This window comes from Pelophylax lessonae, assembly GCF_965119305.1.
Source record: "Pelophylax lessonae genome assembly, chromosome: 1".
NCBI lineage: Eukaryota > Metazoa > Chordata > Amphibia > Anura > Ranidae > Pelophylax > Pelophylax lessonae.
The window spans coordinates 577,400,865-577,417,055 of record NC_138768.1 but is presented as its reverse complement, the minus strand read 5'-3'; the positions used below and the strand labels follow the sequence as shown (position 1 = coordinate 577,417,055).

Sequence of the window (16,191 nt, the reverse complement as noted above, 5' to 3'; positions counted from 1 at the left end):
TGACATCAACAAAGGAGTGCCGTCTCTTCTGTATCTCAGGGGAGAAGTCAGGAAAGAAAGGCAGAGTGGTGTTGTCATATTAGAGTTGGGGATGTTTTCTGGCTTCTGCCAGGACAAGATCCCGATCCCTATAATTCAGGAGACGGACCAGGAATGGTCTAGGCAGAGCTCCCTGTGGCCTAGGGCCCGTGGGGGCTCTGTGAGCCCTCTCCACGATATAGGCTGCGGAGACTGGAGTCAAACTAAGTACGGTCTTAAATAGTGATTCCGCAAAACTGGCAAGAGATATACCCTCAGATCCCTCGGAGAGACCCACCACTATTTCGGCAGAGCCTGTTTTCGCATCTTCTGACCTGGCCATGAGGATCTTCACTGTGCACTGCAGTTCTGTGACCTCGTGTGTGGTAGCAACAGCATTATCCGCCACCTCAGAGATGCCGGATACAGCTGAGGAAAGTCGACCTCTAATTTTATCTAGGTCCTGCTGGATAAGGCCACATTCCAGCGCCAAGGTGTCAATCCGGCTCATTAGTGTGGGTTTGCTGGCTTCTATGGTGGCCAGGATGGCAGAGGTGGATGAGGCCTTCAACATGAAAGCCGTAGGCTGTGAAGGCCCCCCCGTCGGCTGGATCCATGTCCAGCAACAGCCGCAAGTCCGTCCGGACTGATGCAGCCTGTCCACGGCAGCAAGATGGCCACGGCACGTGTCCCGGCCGGGGAGCTCTGTTTAGGAGGCGGCTGTTTCTTACTGGAACTGCCTTTAGGTGGGACGGGGGAACACCCCAGTCTGGTGGCAGTAGTTTGCTGAGCAGGATGGCTCACCTGGGTGCAGGATGGATAGGCAAGGGGTCCTCTCTCGCTCACATCCGGATCTTTGGTGACTCTTAGCCCCGGTTCATACTATAGCGATGTGAGACATCGCATGCGATTCGCACCGCACTGTTCTGCAAATCACATGCGATGTCTGTGCGATGCAAATTCAGCCATACAGATTGTAAGGCTGAATTTGCATAACATTTAGACCAAAGTCGTGCGGGACCATTCTTTTAGTCCGCACCAGAATCGGATCGTATGGGTGTTCACACCTATGCGATCCGATTCCAGTCCAAATTGACAGTTTGCACTGTGATATGCAAACTAATCTGGGGGTGTCATTAATTTTGTATTGACACTCCCAGCAGTTCGCATATGGCAGTGTGAACTGCCTGTGAGTCGGGTGCAATGCGGGAACCCGCAGTGGATTTGCAGGGTTCCCGCATCGCACCAGTGTGAACCGGCACTTACTGCAATCCAGAATTTTTTCAGTTACTGACATACAATTTCCCCAGGTTCGATTTCTGACATGGTATGAATGTGTAAAACTATACAGTTAATGTAGAACTATTTAGCTCAGTTATGTAAAGTAGGTAAAAAGGTTAAAAATTGTAATGTGTGTTCTGTTTCTTAAGTGCAGAACTTTGTCCCACCAATTGAATGCTACTATTTGCACCTGGAAAAGCTTTGTGTCGATTGTCGGAGTTTCCGGTGTGCTTGTTGTTGGACATATGGAGAGGAATTCTAAGAAGCAAACAACGCTTTTCTGGCAGTATGGCTACTTTAACCACTTTAAGACCGGAAGGATTTGTCCCCTTAATGACCAGACCCTATTTTGCGATTCGGCACTGCGTTACTTTAACGGACAATTGCGTGGTCGTGCGACGATGTACCCAAATAATATTGATGTCCTTTTTTTCCCACAAATAGAGCTTTCTTTTTTGGGCGATTTTTATTTTTTGCGCTATAAACAAAAAAGTGCGACCATTTTGAAAAATATTTTTTTTTTCACATTCTGCTATACGACATTCTCAAAAAACAAAAAATGTAAAAATCTAATTTTTTTATATTTTAGGCCAATTTGTTTTCTGCTACATATTTTTGGTAAAAAAAAAAATAAAAAAAAAATCGCAATAAGCGTATTTTGATTGGTTTGCGCAAAAGTTATCACGTCTACTAAGTACGAGAAAGATTAGTGTCATTTTTATTGTGTTTTTTTTACTAGTAATGGCGGCGATCTGCGATTTTTTACGGGACTGCGACATTGCGGCAGACAGATCGGACCCTTGACTGACATTTTTGACACTTTTGGGGTACCAGTGACATTACTACAGTAATCAGTGCTAAAAATATGCACTGTTACTGTAATAATGACACTTGCAGGGAAGGGGTTAACCCTGTGGGTGATCAATGGGTTAAATGTAAGCCTAGGGGAGTGATTCTAACTGTGGGGGGTGTGGCTTCTGAAATGACCATAGAGACATGTGATCCTATATAGAAGGATCACATGAGCTCTGTGATCATTTCAGGGAGAAGAACGGTCAGCTGTGTTTACTCTCTCTCAGCGGAGAAGTGATCGCGGGTGTCAGGCAGCAATCAGAGCCGCCTGGCCCGTGCATCTGCTTCCCTGCTGCCGAGTGGGGGCAGGAGCTTGCCCCCTAGCTTCCCGCGTGTGACCATCGTAGCTCTACATCGGTTTGCGCAGGAGAGCCACCCTGCCGCAGTAAAAAGGCGGCGGGTGGTCGGGAAGTGGTTAACATGGCCTGCACCTATTAATCAAAGCTCTGCACTAATTTCGGTAAATGCCGACATGTGTGCCGAATTCTGGCAGTTCTTCCTACCACCACTTTCTCACTACTGCTACCATTTTCAACATTTGTCATGCAAAGGAGCAGAGTATTATAAGCATGGTCTAGGACACTCCTTATGAATTCCCCAGATGATATCAGCAATCTTTCTCCTCCTCACCCAAGCGAAGTGAAAAAAATACAAGGCTTCTCGAGTGGTGGAAGCGTGGGAGTAAGCAACACACTTTAGTAAAAAGAAGTTGCTGGAGCAACCGCAGGAAGAGGACCTCACTGCCTGTATGTAGCATAAACTACAATAGTAAATTACAGCTTCACTAATAAGTTGACCCAAAGTAAGCGTTTAAAAGGGAAACTCCAGTCAAAAATGAAAATTTTCCTATTAAAAGTAGGTTAAATATTTCTGTCTGATATTATTCATTTTCTGGCTAGCTGCTTGTGTAGCTTAGAAACCCTTATCTAAGCTAGGCAGACAATCAACGTCTTTCTGTTCTTCACCGACAACTCCATCTGAATTTGCTAAGCTGTCTTTCACTTCCTGAAAAGGTTGTCAGTCTTTCTTAGACAGGCATGCCTAGACCTGCCCAGCCCCAACCTCATCCCTCCTATCCTTCACTATGATCTCCTGTCTTCATAGCCTCATTTAGGCTAGCAGCTTCTCCAGAGAGAGGGAGAGGGGAGGGGGAGAGGGAGAGGGGTGAGGAGGGAGGGAGAGGAGTCACGTGACCAGCACAATTTATGACGGAAATAAGGTACAAAGGAACATTTTTGAAAGTTTAGAAGGATACAGATCGATGTCTATTGCATTACATGTGAGTAATGAGTTTTAGACCTAGTTTCCACTAGTGTGACTTGTCATGCAAATTTGGACACAAGGTCACATGACAAGTCACAGCCCATTGATTTCAATGGCACCTGTTCCTATCTATGCCACTTTGAAAATCAGTGACTTTGAAAAGGTGCCTGCACTGCTATGATGCAACTTTGATCCAATGAGTATAAAGTTGGACCAAAGCTGCACTAAAAGTCGCACTCTAAATCGCACAGCTTAAGAGTTGCACTGGTGGAAACTTAGCTACTAGGCTAGAGTGTGACTTTAGAGTGCAAATTTGAGTGCAGCTTTGTTCCAACTTTACACTCTCTGGATCAAAGTCGCATCAAAAGTTGCATCAAAGTAGTGCAGGTACCTTTTCAGAGTCGCTGATTTTCAAATTTGCATATATGGGAACGGGTGCCATTGAAATCAATGGGCTGTGCTTGTCATGCGACTGTGTGTCCAAAGTAGCATGACAAGTCGCACTAGTGGAAACGTAGACTTAGGGTAGTTGTCTGTACTATGATCATTGTAGACTGCGAGCTGAGAGCATTTACAGCTACACTGACAGTTCCCCCCCCCCGTGTCCGGCTTCCTTCTCCTATGGGAGTCGTCATTCAAAGCCCAGCACAGTTATACTGTATATGTGCCCCTCCCCCGGGTCCTGTGTGAATTTTGTCTTCATTTTATCATGAATTGGGATGAGCAATGCATCTTTAGTAATGAAAACATTGGGCGGGAACCTATGCTCAGCCCCTCCCATTCTGTATACACCCACTGGCTACACAGTAACAGTGCCCCTCCCTGGAAGTGATGTCACTAGCTTTCAGTAACCACACCCACTTGCTGCTCTTAGACTCAGCAGAAAGAGGGATTGAAGTCATGTGACAGCACTGAATACTGCAAAACAAAGATAGAAAAACTGGGAGTTTTTCATTTTGACACATAAGGCTGAACTCCGCTCACATTAAATGATTGCAGAGGAGAATGTAAGGTATTAGGCTGGACTTCCGCTTTAAAGTAATCCCATTCCTCGAGGTCTTCTCTAAATGTAATTATAAAACAAACAAGACTCATTATACACCGATTGTCTATGAGACTTTACATATTGCCATAAATACACATTCCTACACATATGCTTTTACCTAAATAAAGATATAAGATAAAGTATATTGTACAAGTAACCAATTTTTATTATTATATGCGGTCTGGGAATCCTTCTTGACTGCCACCATTCTGACCCGTTGCCCATTCTTCCTCCTATCCAGCAACATGAGATGTGAGATGTAAAGATATGGAAATGACTGAGAGTTCGCAAACCTTTTACTGTTACATGTTTTTGTTCATGCCAGTTATCAGATTAAAAAACCTGCAGGAAGCAAAAAAGGTTTTGTCTAGCCATGCTCTTGAGGAAATATGCTCGAGTCTAGTGAAAGCCACCTGTTGCTTAAGGGAAAATCGTGACTTGGCATCTTGGGAAGAACGTGTCTTCAGATTCTGGATTTCTGCTGCTAGATGTAAAAGATGATGCTTTGCCCCAGAAACCCAGCATGAAAAGAAGGCAGAATAAAAAATAGACCACCCAAGGTACCTTATGGTAAGATTTCTGGGACCTTGCCATTTCCCATCTCTGGTCAGCACCCAGGCCCGTTGTGTCAAGGCAGGCAAAACAAGCAATTGCTTGGGGCCCCCAAGCTGGCCTGGGGCCCCAAGACCCAAGACACAGACTGACATTATCCCAAAAACCCAAAACACAAACGCCGCGGCCGCGCGCCATGCTTCACACACACAGGCCAGCCTCACAGCACACAGGCGGCCTGTGACAGGCCGGCGGGCGGGCGCACAGCAGAGGAGCGGCATGACGTCACGCATCGCCGGCTCGCTAGGGGGAGAGTGCACGGCGGCAGCGCGCATCTGCGCAGTAGATGTAGGCTTGTAGGCTTTGCGTGTGTGCGGGGGGGCCTCCATGTCCATTTTGCTTGGGGCCTCCAAACGGCCCTGTCAGCACCAATAACCTAACAATGGTGGTAGGCATTTGTTCAACCTAGTATCATCGTGGAATAACACAGGGCCAAAATCAGGAACAGCATTTGTAATATTTTGGTAAACTTTCAAAAGAGCTGAAAAATCTAGTAAGGAATGATTAGCATAAATGAGGTTACAGGTGATAAAAAAAATAACACTGCATTCTAGTCCATAGTGAAATATAATGGTCAAATATTCAAATTGCAGGATATGTAGGATTATAAAGCTGGCCACGTGCTCGTAGATTTATCTAACAGATATCTCCATCCACAGCAACAATGAAGATGGGCAAATCTACTTTGTCGGGCTGTTTTATGAAAATGCCACCAGCTGAACATTTAATTGCCATCTAACTGGTGTTTGGCCCAAATTTTTCAACAGGCTCCTTTCACAACTAGTTAAACAAATTACTTTTTCCAAATGGAGCAATGCCAGCAAGGCCACATCCACTGCTTGATTTTCAGCAGAGCCATCAGGAGTAGCATAAAATTCAAGCAGAGTATTGCCAGCATAAAGTGATTTGTAAAAGTTGTGATTTTTCCCCAATAACAATGTTATACTTACCTGCTCTGCGCAATAGTCTTGCACAGAGCAGCCTTGATCCTCTTCTTTTTGGGTCCCCCACTGGTGGTCCTGGTTCCTCCCCTACGGAGTGGCCCAAACAGCAAGCCTCTTGCTATGGGGGCACTCAAGCAGGCATGCTCCCAAGCCGCGTTCCTGTGAATGGATATTATCCATTCATATACAGAGCTCGGCTCTGTCCTGCCCCCCAGCTCTCTCCTCATTGGCCCACTGCTGTGTGAGCAAATGAAGAGTGAAAGAGAAGGCGATGCTCTCCTGCACATCGCTGGATCGAGATGGTGCTCAGGTAAGTATAAAAGGGGGCTGAAGAGAATGCAATAAGGTTAAAAAAACCTTCTTCCTGTAGAGCCACTTTAAAAATGGTACCGGGCATCATGTTCAGGCAGCCCTCTAAAAAAAACAAACACATTCCTCCTTCCATACAATTGAGGTGTACGGAGGAACCTTTCCCCCCCACCGGGAAACTGTATAAGGACAGAGAGGCTGGAGCTGCTGATCCAGAAAAATTGTGGGCTGCTATTACTCACCTTCGATAATAAGATCTCTAGCTGCTACAAAACTGCTGGTCAGACATGGCCCGTTTGGGTAATGATCATGTGCAAACTGCAGTAATCAGGGCTCTACTGCATTACATGAAGCTTATTGGAGTAGAGAGTATAGTGATAACCTCACCTTTAACAAGCTGTTCCTTCACTAACCAATCGGTCTTGGCCAAGCTTTATTAATTTACCTGTATTGCAAAAAGTAAATGGTTAAGGCCTGCTGTAATGTTTGGACTATAAAAAAAAAATGAAATATGCAGTTTTGGCAGATATGACAGTTTGTATGTACGTGGGTGTGTGTATATGCAGTATCTCACCTGCCCATTATACGTAAGCTTTAAGGCAAGGTTCACACTGCTCCAAAATTATTTTGATCCAACTTTCAGCACGATTATGTGGTGCTACTTGGATGCAACTTTGATAAGGTTTGTATATTCTATGTGGCCAAAATCCCACCAAAGTAGTACAGTAACCTTTGATGTGAACGGGCAACATTGAAAGCAATGATTTCCCTTGTCATGCGGTTCTGTGCTACTAAAGCCACATCTGAAATTGCACTAGTGTGAACCAGGCCTAAAGCTGTATTTCAGGCAAAGTAAAAGTCTAAAGTCCTCTCTTGCAGTAGGGCTGTGCCAGCTTCGCTGGGGTTCACATCTCGTTTATGTCTCGGGGGCCCAGGTAAAACAGTTTTACTTACCCAATCCTCTGTTCACATAGGGTCCTCTGCACTGCTAGACTGGACCCCACACAGTCTTCTCCCCTGCACTCTGGCAGTAGGATGTCTCTAATGTCATCGAAGCCCATGTAGGGGCCTTAGATTTAAGGACATTGAGAGACAGTGCCAAAGCATGAGTGGAGGATAAGGTAAGTAAATATGCTTTTACCGTCCCCTAGACCAAGGGGGTCAAACTCAATTTCATTGTGGGCCACATCATTATGGTTGCTCTCAAAAGGGCCTGGTTGTATCTGTAAGACTATATAAAGTTATCCAAGGCTTCTTCTCATAGAGAATAGGTGCAGGAACTCAACCACCCCCCTCCCCCCCCTTCCGCCAAACTGCAATGAACAGTGGGTGTAGCCAAATTGCACAGGGGGGATCCAAGAGGGGTAATAAATACCAGGAGTGAGTTAAGTGAGGAATTCAGAGACTCGCTATGTACAGTTTCAAGGGTGTCCGATGCACGAGTGAAGAGTTCAGGGGTGCGCTCTCCGCAGAGTTCAGAGGTGTGCTACATACCAAGTGCAGGGTTTAAGGGTGCACTATGTACAGTGTAAAGGGTTCAACAGGGTTCAGCTCTCTTTCACAGGCTGTCCACATCTCACTTCCATCCTTCCCCCCCTGGTTGAGAGGGCCACATGAAATGGCCTGCGGGTCTTGTGTTTGACACTTGTGCCCTAGACCAGTGGTCCTCAACTCCGGTCCTCAGGGCCCACTAACAGGCCAGATTTTAAGTATTACCTTTGGGAGATGCAGACTAGAGTACTGCAATCACTGAGCAGCAAATTATATCACCTGGGATGGATTCCAGTTATCTTGCAAACCTGGCCTGTTAGTGGGCCCTGAGGACCAAGGTTGAGGACCACTGCCCTAGACTATACACTCATTTGGTCTCCTAGGCTTTTATTGTTTTTTTGCAGTTGGGCTAGTCAGAATCCCAACAGATGCGGTGGACTACTCTTGCCATATGCATTCACAAGGGGTGTGTCTGAGATCTGGCCAAGGCCCAGCACAATGACATACTACATGCAGCCCTCACTTACCATACACCCCCTGCAGCTCCACCCCATGGTGTATTAATGCTAATACATCTTTTTCTCCCCATAGAACGGTTGAGTATTTATATCACTAAGTTAGGAAAACGGATATCGACATTCATACTTACTCTCCCATTGCAGAAAAAAAAGAACATGCAAACAATGACGAATCCAAGGGAATAACAGAAGGGCAGAGAAGGAAGTAGGTGAATAAAAAAAACAGGGATTTACAGGCAGACAGCAGCTTTCTGTATGCTCTCTGGGTCTTTTGTCTCCAAACTATTTGGGCAGAATGACATGAGCTTTACAACAAGGGAGGAGGCATTGCCATTTAACCAGTTCACTGCTGCATGCTACACTCCATCCTGCAGGCCTAGCAGGTTGCTAAGGAAGGCTCACTTGATGGTATGGCGTATTTCACTGCAACAACCATGACAAAGGTAATATGAAGGTTAATGCTTATGAGCTGACGGCAAAATAGAAACATCAGCGCTTCAGCATCGCTAAAGGATCAGTGTTATGATGTTGTTAATGAGTCGAAATTATAGCTCCAGAAAATACAAGTGATAATCTCACGTATAAAAAACAGAACTGATGCCTATTGTATTCCACTCATATATACAATAATATCTGTGTAAACAATGGCGCAGGCCAATGCACAAATGACCTTCACTAATCTTGTGTCATAGGACAATGGAGAATAATCGTTATTGGATTGTGTATCTTAAATAACTGCAAATACGTAAATATCATTGTAGCTAAATAAACAATTGCATTGCACAACATTAAAAAAAAAATTGCAATTACTGACATTTTTAGGCTTATTTAAATAACGCTAAGCGTTGGCACAAAGCAACTCGTTTGCAACTAACCCCGGGTTTGTTTTTGATCATAAGCATGATACAGCAGGGGATTGTGGGATGTCGTCATGGTATCGATTTGGCCCATACCTTCAGGATTAGGTTCAGGGTCTGGCGTAAGCGAAATGTCATCAAGTTCACGCAAGCAGAGCCATTCGCCATCCATAGAGACGCGGAATTTGCAAAGGTATATGGTTTCCATTGCAGCCTGGGTTATCTTGTCCGTGGTGGGGGTCGGCATGTCGCCTTGAGGGGTAAGAGCCGTCATGGTGGCTCAGGTGGTAGAACACCCACTCGAAAATATCAGAAAGAGGAAAAATCAGAAAAAGGCGTCTTGAAGAGTCCAGAGATTCTTCTGAACTTGCAGAGAAAGCTGCTCAGCTATCATGCAAGAAAGGAATACAGAAAATGTTCTCTAGGACTGTTTTCAGTTCTGCAATACAGGAAAGATGCTCTTCCTCCTTGGCTTGCTTTGGATTCCTGTGTCTGCCTCTTCCGCCCCCCTGCTGCTCTGCTGCCAATCGTCATGCGTCAAAGCTGCTTGCTAAAAGCACAAAACTCCAGATTATAAGCTTCTCCTTTGTTCTAGTCAGGCAGGCAGTCAGTGACAAATGTAAAGCAGTCATCCACTGTCATGTGAATGGCCGGTATATAAAGGCAGTTATGGGAAGCCAAGTGTTCCAAAGAGGGCAGCAGGTCTGCACAGCCCAGGCACTTGTGATCTTGTAGGATTGGTTGTGCGCAGTAAGCAGGGTGTTGACCAAAATGGCTGACTAATGAAGAGAAGAGAAAATTCACACTCATGTGACCAGGGATGCTCGGAGCGTAAGCAAGTCCCAGAATGCTGTCTGGATGTTGCTGATGCAGGGAGAAGCAATTAAAACGTTCTCTTCTTCAGTACCCAACCCCATTGCCTGCTCTGTGACAGCCATCCCCTCCCCGATCAGACTCCACCTTGCTTCAGACTCGACTAGCAAAACTGAAAATCTGATCAAACACAATAAGGCTGTTGTCATTGATCCTTTCACCCAGAAGACTAGGAAACCTGTGCGATACAACTAAAGCAATTAACCATTATTTACACCTACAAATCCTAGATGTCTTCCTACTCTTATTATAATCTCCAGGCTCACTTAGCCATCTGTTGCTCACTGTGCAGCCCTAAAAAATGTTTTCAACATTTTTATTACTATTAATTGGCAGCAATACAACAATCATTGACAATACAATTTCTCTATTATAACCAGTGCAGGGAGAAAGTCATCCAGCGCCCAGGGCAAGGATGCCAAACTGCGCCCCCCCCCTTCCCTTAAGGTTAGGGTCAAGGTGCCTCCCCCATTACTGCAATAAACTATTGTGCCCAGGGCAACCGTCCCTCCTGCCCACCCCTTGTCCCGACCCTGATTATAACTTGTACAGAGTCGGTGTCACAGAAGTCCTAAATATTGCAAGAAATCAATGCATTAGGCTAATTTCTCTAAATCATTCTTGTACAGCTGTTCAGATTCACTATGATCCCTATTAAAGTGAACCTTTAGAGCCATTTCACAATAGTGTGATGCCAGACATCGCATGCGATTTGCGCCGAATTGCTGTGCAGATCACATGCGATGTCTGTGCGATGCAAATTCAGCCATACAATCTGGCTGAATTTTCATCGCATTCAGACCAAACTCGTGCAGGCCGCTTTTTTTGTCCGCACCAGAATCAGATCGCATGGCTGTTAACATCAATGCAATCGGATTCTGAAAATCACGCTGCGATTTGCAAACCGACTGCGGGGTGTTGCAAGTGTTAATTTAACCACTTGCCGACCAGCCGCCGTAGTCCTACAGCGGCAGGTTCCAGTGAATCGCCGTACCTGTATGGCGGTCCGCAAGAGCAATCCTGGGGGCGTGCATGCACGTCCACTCGCCAGCAGGAAAGCCAATCCAGGGAGCCGGCAGCCGCGTTTGCCACCGGGCACCTGCGATCGCTCCCAATTAAGAAAGAACAGCGGTCTGCTGTTGTAAACACAACAGACCGTTGTTCTCTCTGGTATCAATGCAGAGTTTCTGTGTTCCTCCTCTTTAGGAACAGAAGTCTCTGTATTTATTCCATAAACCCATCCCCCTCACAGTTAGAAAACACCCCTTAGAGCAGGGATGGGGAACCTTTTTTCTGCCAAGGGCCATTTGGATTTTTGTAACATCATTCGGGGGCCGTACAAAATGTATGCAAAAATGTAATAGGCATTGCTTTGCAAAAAATGCTGTAAAAAATTGCGTGACTTTGTGGTCACAAAAGTGTGAAAGGGGCCTTAAGTAATCAAGGTATAGTGTGCCCCCTTTCAATGCAGAGTGACCACAGCGTGCCCCCTTTCAATGCAGAGTGACCACAGCGTGCCCCCTTTCAATGCAGAGAGACCACAGCGTGCCCCCTTTCAATGCAGGCTGACCACAGCGTGCCCCCTTTCAATGCAGGCTGACCACAGCGTGCCCCCTTTCAATGCAGGCTGACCACAGCGTGCCCCCTTTCAATGCAGGCTGACCACAGCGTGCCCCCTTTCAATGCAGACTGACCACAGCGTGCCCCCTTTCAATGCAGACTGACCACAGCGTGCCCCCTTTCAATGCAGACTGACCACAGCGTGCCCCCTTTCAATGCAGACTGACCACAGCGTGCCCCCTTTCAACGCAGACTGACCACAGCGTGCCCCCTTTCAACGCAGACTGACCACAGCGTGCCCCCTTTCAATGCAGACTGACCACAGCGTGCCCCCTTTCAATGCAGACTGACCACAGCATGCCCCCTTTCAATGCAGACTGACCACAGTGTGCCCCCTTTCAATGCAGACTGACCACAGCGTGCCCCATTTCAATGCAGACTGACCACAGCGTGCCCCCTTTCAATGCAGACTGACCACAGCGTACCCCCTTTCAATGCACAAAGCCAGTGCTCTTACCTGCAATGGCGGCTTCTCCTTGAGTCCTACCGCCTCCTCCTCGACCAATGGCATGTGTTCGCCTTTTCAGCCAATCAGGAAGCGGGTCTTAAACCAGCTTCCTGATTGGCCAGGGGGAGGATCCGTGTTACAATAGCGAATTTTCATTCGCTATTGTCACACAAATGGGCAGGCTCGGTGCACACTGCTCTGCGCCCCAGGTCAACCCTTTTCTGAGACTCGCACTGTCAGGACAGAGCCATCAGCACCACAAATGCCCCGCAACCACATGCAATGCAATGCATGTGGATGTAGCACGTTTGTCAGTAAAAATGGCATTAAAAACAGGTGGCGAGGAGGCGTCACATCGCTTCCTCACCCAGTCTGCAGCCTACTGATGTTTAAGCAGGGGTGGTTGGCAGGTGGCAAAAACACGACTCATCCATGCATTTTTGCCACCTTCCCCTCAAACGTCAATAGGCTGCGGACGGGGGTGTTTACAGACAGTGTACCTGCAGCTGCTGCGTCTGCATCCAATTCTAGAGGCTTCTGTTGCCCAGCTCTAAGTTGGATATAGGTGCAGCAGACAGGAACAGGATGGCGAGGGGAGGGCTTTCTCTTCTGGGTTTTGATCTGGCCTTGCAAAAGGCCTGTCCCCAGTGGTAGGCAAGCTCTCTCTAAGCTGTCCAGGTTCTGATGTCTGCTGGTGGGGATAGGCTACACTCGGTCTGGCCGGGGGCTGAGATTGAATAAGCCCGTAGTGTAAGTGCCCCTGGGGTGGCAGCCCAGGGGTGCCTTAATTTCTCACTGGTGAGGGGCAGCTCGCTGTGAGTTTTTTCGGCACCTTGGTCACTGCACTATGCACACCTTTTTCGCACCTGCCTCTTGGGACAGGCCTTTTGGCTTGCACCAGAGGAATTTTTTATTCCGGCTGGAAGGCCTGCCTTGGTCCCTCACATGGCACCATCGCACTTTCCCCACTTCCCCTTCCCCACTTCTTTGTTTTGTTTGTCTTTTTCTTTGGAGTCCGTCACCTGCACTGTCACCTTTGTTTTCTTTATTTGCACGACTGGAGTGTGTGGGTCCTCGGGCCCAGCCTTGAGTCTTGGGAGGGGGTGGATATGGCCTTTTGGCTTAGTTCGCCCTCTCTCATGGGGTCTCCCTTCGTGGGAGCTCCACTTAGTACTTGAGGTGGGCTGTTCGGCAGTCCCCCTGAAGAACGGGGTCAGTTTGGTTTCGGCCGACTGACCACAAGTACCTTAAATCCCTGTCAGGAGTCTTGCGCCCCGGGGGATCGAGGTTTCGGGTCCTACCTCTTCAGAGGGAAGACCATACGATTTCGCACACCCTGTGCTTTTTTGTGTTCTCACCTTGTGTGTGTGCACTTTTTTATGCACCGGGTGGAGTCTTTTGAGTGTGTTGCACACGCTACGGGCTTTAAAAAAAAATAAAAAATAGGTGCAGCAGACAGCTGCTCAGCACAAAGGACAGTTCTTAATGTCCTAGGGCATCACGCACACAGGCATAAGCATATTTTCTGGAATACATGCATAAAATACTATTTAAATCCGCCCCTGCCTTACTGGCTGTGATTGACAGCAGTGGGAGCCAATGGCTCCTGCATCTCAACCCATCAGCAGTGAGTCCTGGGAGAGTCTCGGGTCCCGTACACATTGCTGGAGCGAGATTGGGCTTGGGTAAGTGTTGGGGGGGTTAAAGAGGAGCTGCACACTGAAGGTTTTTTACCTTCATGCATTATGCATGAAGGTAAAAAAACTTCAGCTTTTACAACCACTTTAACCACTTGCCGACCGCCCACAGTATATTTACTGCGGCAGTCAACCCCTCACAGGCAAAGCGACGCAAGACTACGTCGCTAGCCTGTGAGGCTCTAGAGGGCGAGCGCGCGCCATCGGAGGTGTGCTCCCGCCCCTGCTCGCTCCTGCACATCCCCGCGCGTGTGACAGGCGGACGCGATGTCCGCCGGTCACTCGCGTTTGTCCGTGCAGAGGAGAAAGGCAGGCGGCGGATGTAAACCCTGTGTAAGAACAGAGATCATACGGTCCTGCTATGTAGGATTGTATGTCTCTGTTGTTACATCACTAGCCACATCCCTTTACAGTTAGAAGCATGCCCCTAGGGACACACTTAACCCCTGCATCACCAATAAAGTTAACCCGTTCCCTGCCAGTGTCATTTTTAAGTAACAGTGCATATGTATAGCACTGATTACTGTAGTAATGTCACTGGTACCCCCAAAAGTGTCAAAAATGTCAGTAAAGGGTCCGATCTGTCCGCCGCAATGTCGCAGTCCCGCTAAAAAAAAAAAATCTTTCCCTTAGTTAGTAAAAGCGATAACTTTTGCGCAAACCAATCAAAAAACCCTTATTGCAATTTTTTTTTACCAAACATATGTAGCAGAAAACAAATTGGCCTAAATGTTAAAAAATTTTGATTTTTACATTTTTTTTGGGGGGGAATTTCATATTAAAAAATTGAAAAATATTGTTATTTTTGCAAAATTTACGCTATTTTTTTGTTTATAGCGCAAAAAGTAAAAATCGCACAGGTGATCAAATACCACCAAAAGAAAGCTCTGTTTGTGGGAAAAAAAGGACATCAATTTCGTTTAGGTACAGCATCACACAACCGCGCAATTGTCCGTTAAAGTCAAGCAGTGCCGAATCGCAAAATAGGGCCTGGTCAGGAAGGGGGTAAAATCTTCCGGGGCTTAAGTGGTTAAGCTTAAAAAAGAAAAAAGACAACTGGATCTAAAATATGTACCTCTTTGTGGCCATGCAGGCAGCGGTGTCCTACATTTTTGTACGCAGCTAAACATAGTGCACATTTTTGGTTGTAGCTGCAACTATGTCTATGGTCTCACTGATTACAATAGTGTTGCATTTAGAGGTGTACAAATCTGTATGCTACATGTATCTAAATGTGTCATTTAGACCCGCAGGTACCCGAAGATGCCTCCTTCTACCTTGACAGCACCTGCCACCTTCCTGATGCACCACCACAGCCCTCAAAAAACTATGCAAGCAGGGAAGCCATCAGAAATGTTGGGGCCTTTTAAAGCGCTTGATGTCTGTGTCCCTCCTGGGTCCCCCCCCCCCCGGGTCCCCCCACCAATATTTCCCGGAGCCAACCCACTGGCCATCCCACCAATCTGTTGTGAATGAATGCATAGAGAAAGACAGAGCAGCCATGCTCCTTCCGGACCTGCTTGGTGGTCAGGCCCCAGGGAACACCGGGTCCCTCTTGTGTGTGTGTATTGTTGTCGTCCCCTGATGGTGGCCCAGTCTCAAGTATTATCTTTGTAAAAGAACCTCCCCCCCTCAGGACTGGCATCAGAACACCAAGCACTGCATATTTTGAGGGAGCCTGTATGTTTACCTAGTAACTTGTTTATTTCAGGGGCTGCTTTTCATAAAAAGGTGGTGATTTCATTCTAGGAGAAGAGCTCGTGGAGCATCTGCTGTAAAGCCTCAGTGGGGTTGATTGATTGCAAAATCTGGTGCAGCTCTGCATAGAAACCAATCAGCTTCCCGGTTTTATAGTCAAAGCTTACAAGTGAACAAGCTGAAGTTCGAAGCTGATTGGCTACAATGCACAGCTGCACCAGATTTTGCACTCTCCAGTTTTAGTAAATCAACTCACTGTTACTAGCAAAAATAATAGGTTTTATTAAAGTCTTGTTAACTCCACAGAGCATGTATCCTCAGATATAGGTTATTATGGGCTGACAATGAGTGTTGTGATGAGTTGGTCATGTGCTGCTGTTCATTGTGTGTTTTTATTTAGAAAAAAGAAGACTGCAGTGTGTTGCAATGTGCTGAAATGAGTCACAATGCACTGCGGTGAGATGAGATGCTGTCTGACCCATTTTTTTTTTCATCTCACACCAATGCAGTACATTGGTATTTGACAAAATAGAGAAGAGAAAAACTTTTGCCTTGTCCATGCCTTGGGACTGCATTGAGCAGCCCAACGCATGAGTTGTGAATAAAGCCTTACAATGCAAAACTACGTCAATAAACTATATACACTCAAACAGAAATAGGTCTAC

General features: G+C 46.6%; 1 protein-coding gene across 7 annotated transcripts in view; it reads right to left on the bottom strand.

The window, feature by feature from the left end:
- The window catches only part of RUFY3 (RUN and FYVE domain containing 3), a 388,583-nt gene that overhangs the window by 98,017 nt on the left and 274,375 nt on the right, over nt 1-16,191 (bottom strand). Inside the window, exon 1 of one of the 7 annotated variants that reach the window (XM_082258989.1) lies at nt 9,209-10,080. The exons of 3 other annotated variants lie outside the window; for them this stretch is intronic. In XM_082258989.1, the coding sequence (XP_082115115.1) occupies nt 9,209-9,464 (256 nt within the window). In that variant the 5' untranslated portion in view covers nt 9,465-10,080. Of the gene's footprint in view, nt 1-8,464; nt 8,599-9,208; nt 10,081-16,191 lie in introns of those variants that run through there. 3 more of the 7 variants (XM_082258990.1, XM_082258992.1, XM_082258993.1) reach the window with 3 other exon arrangements.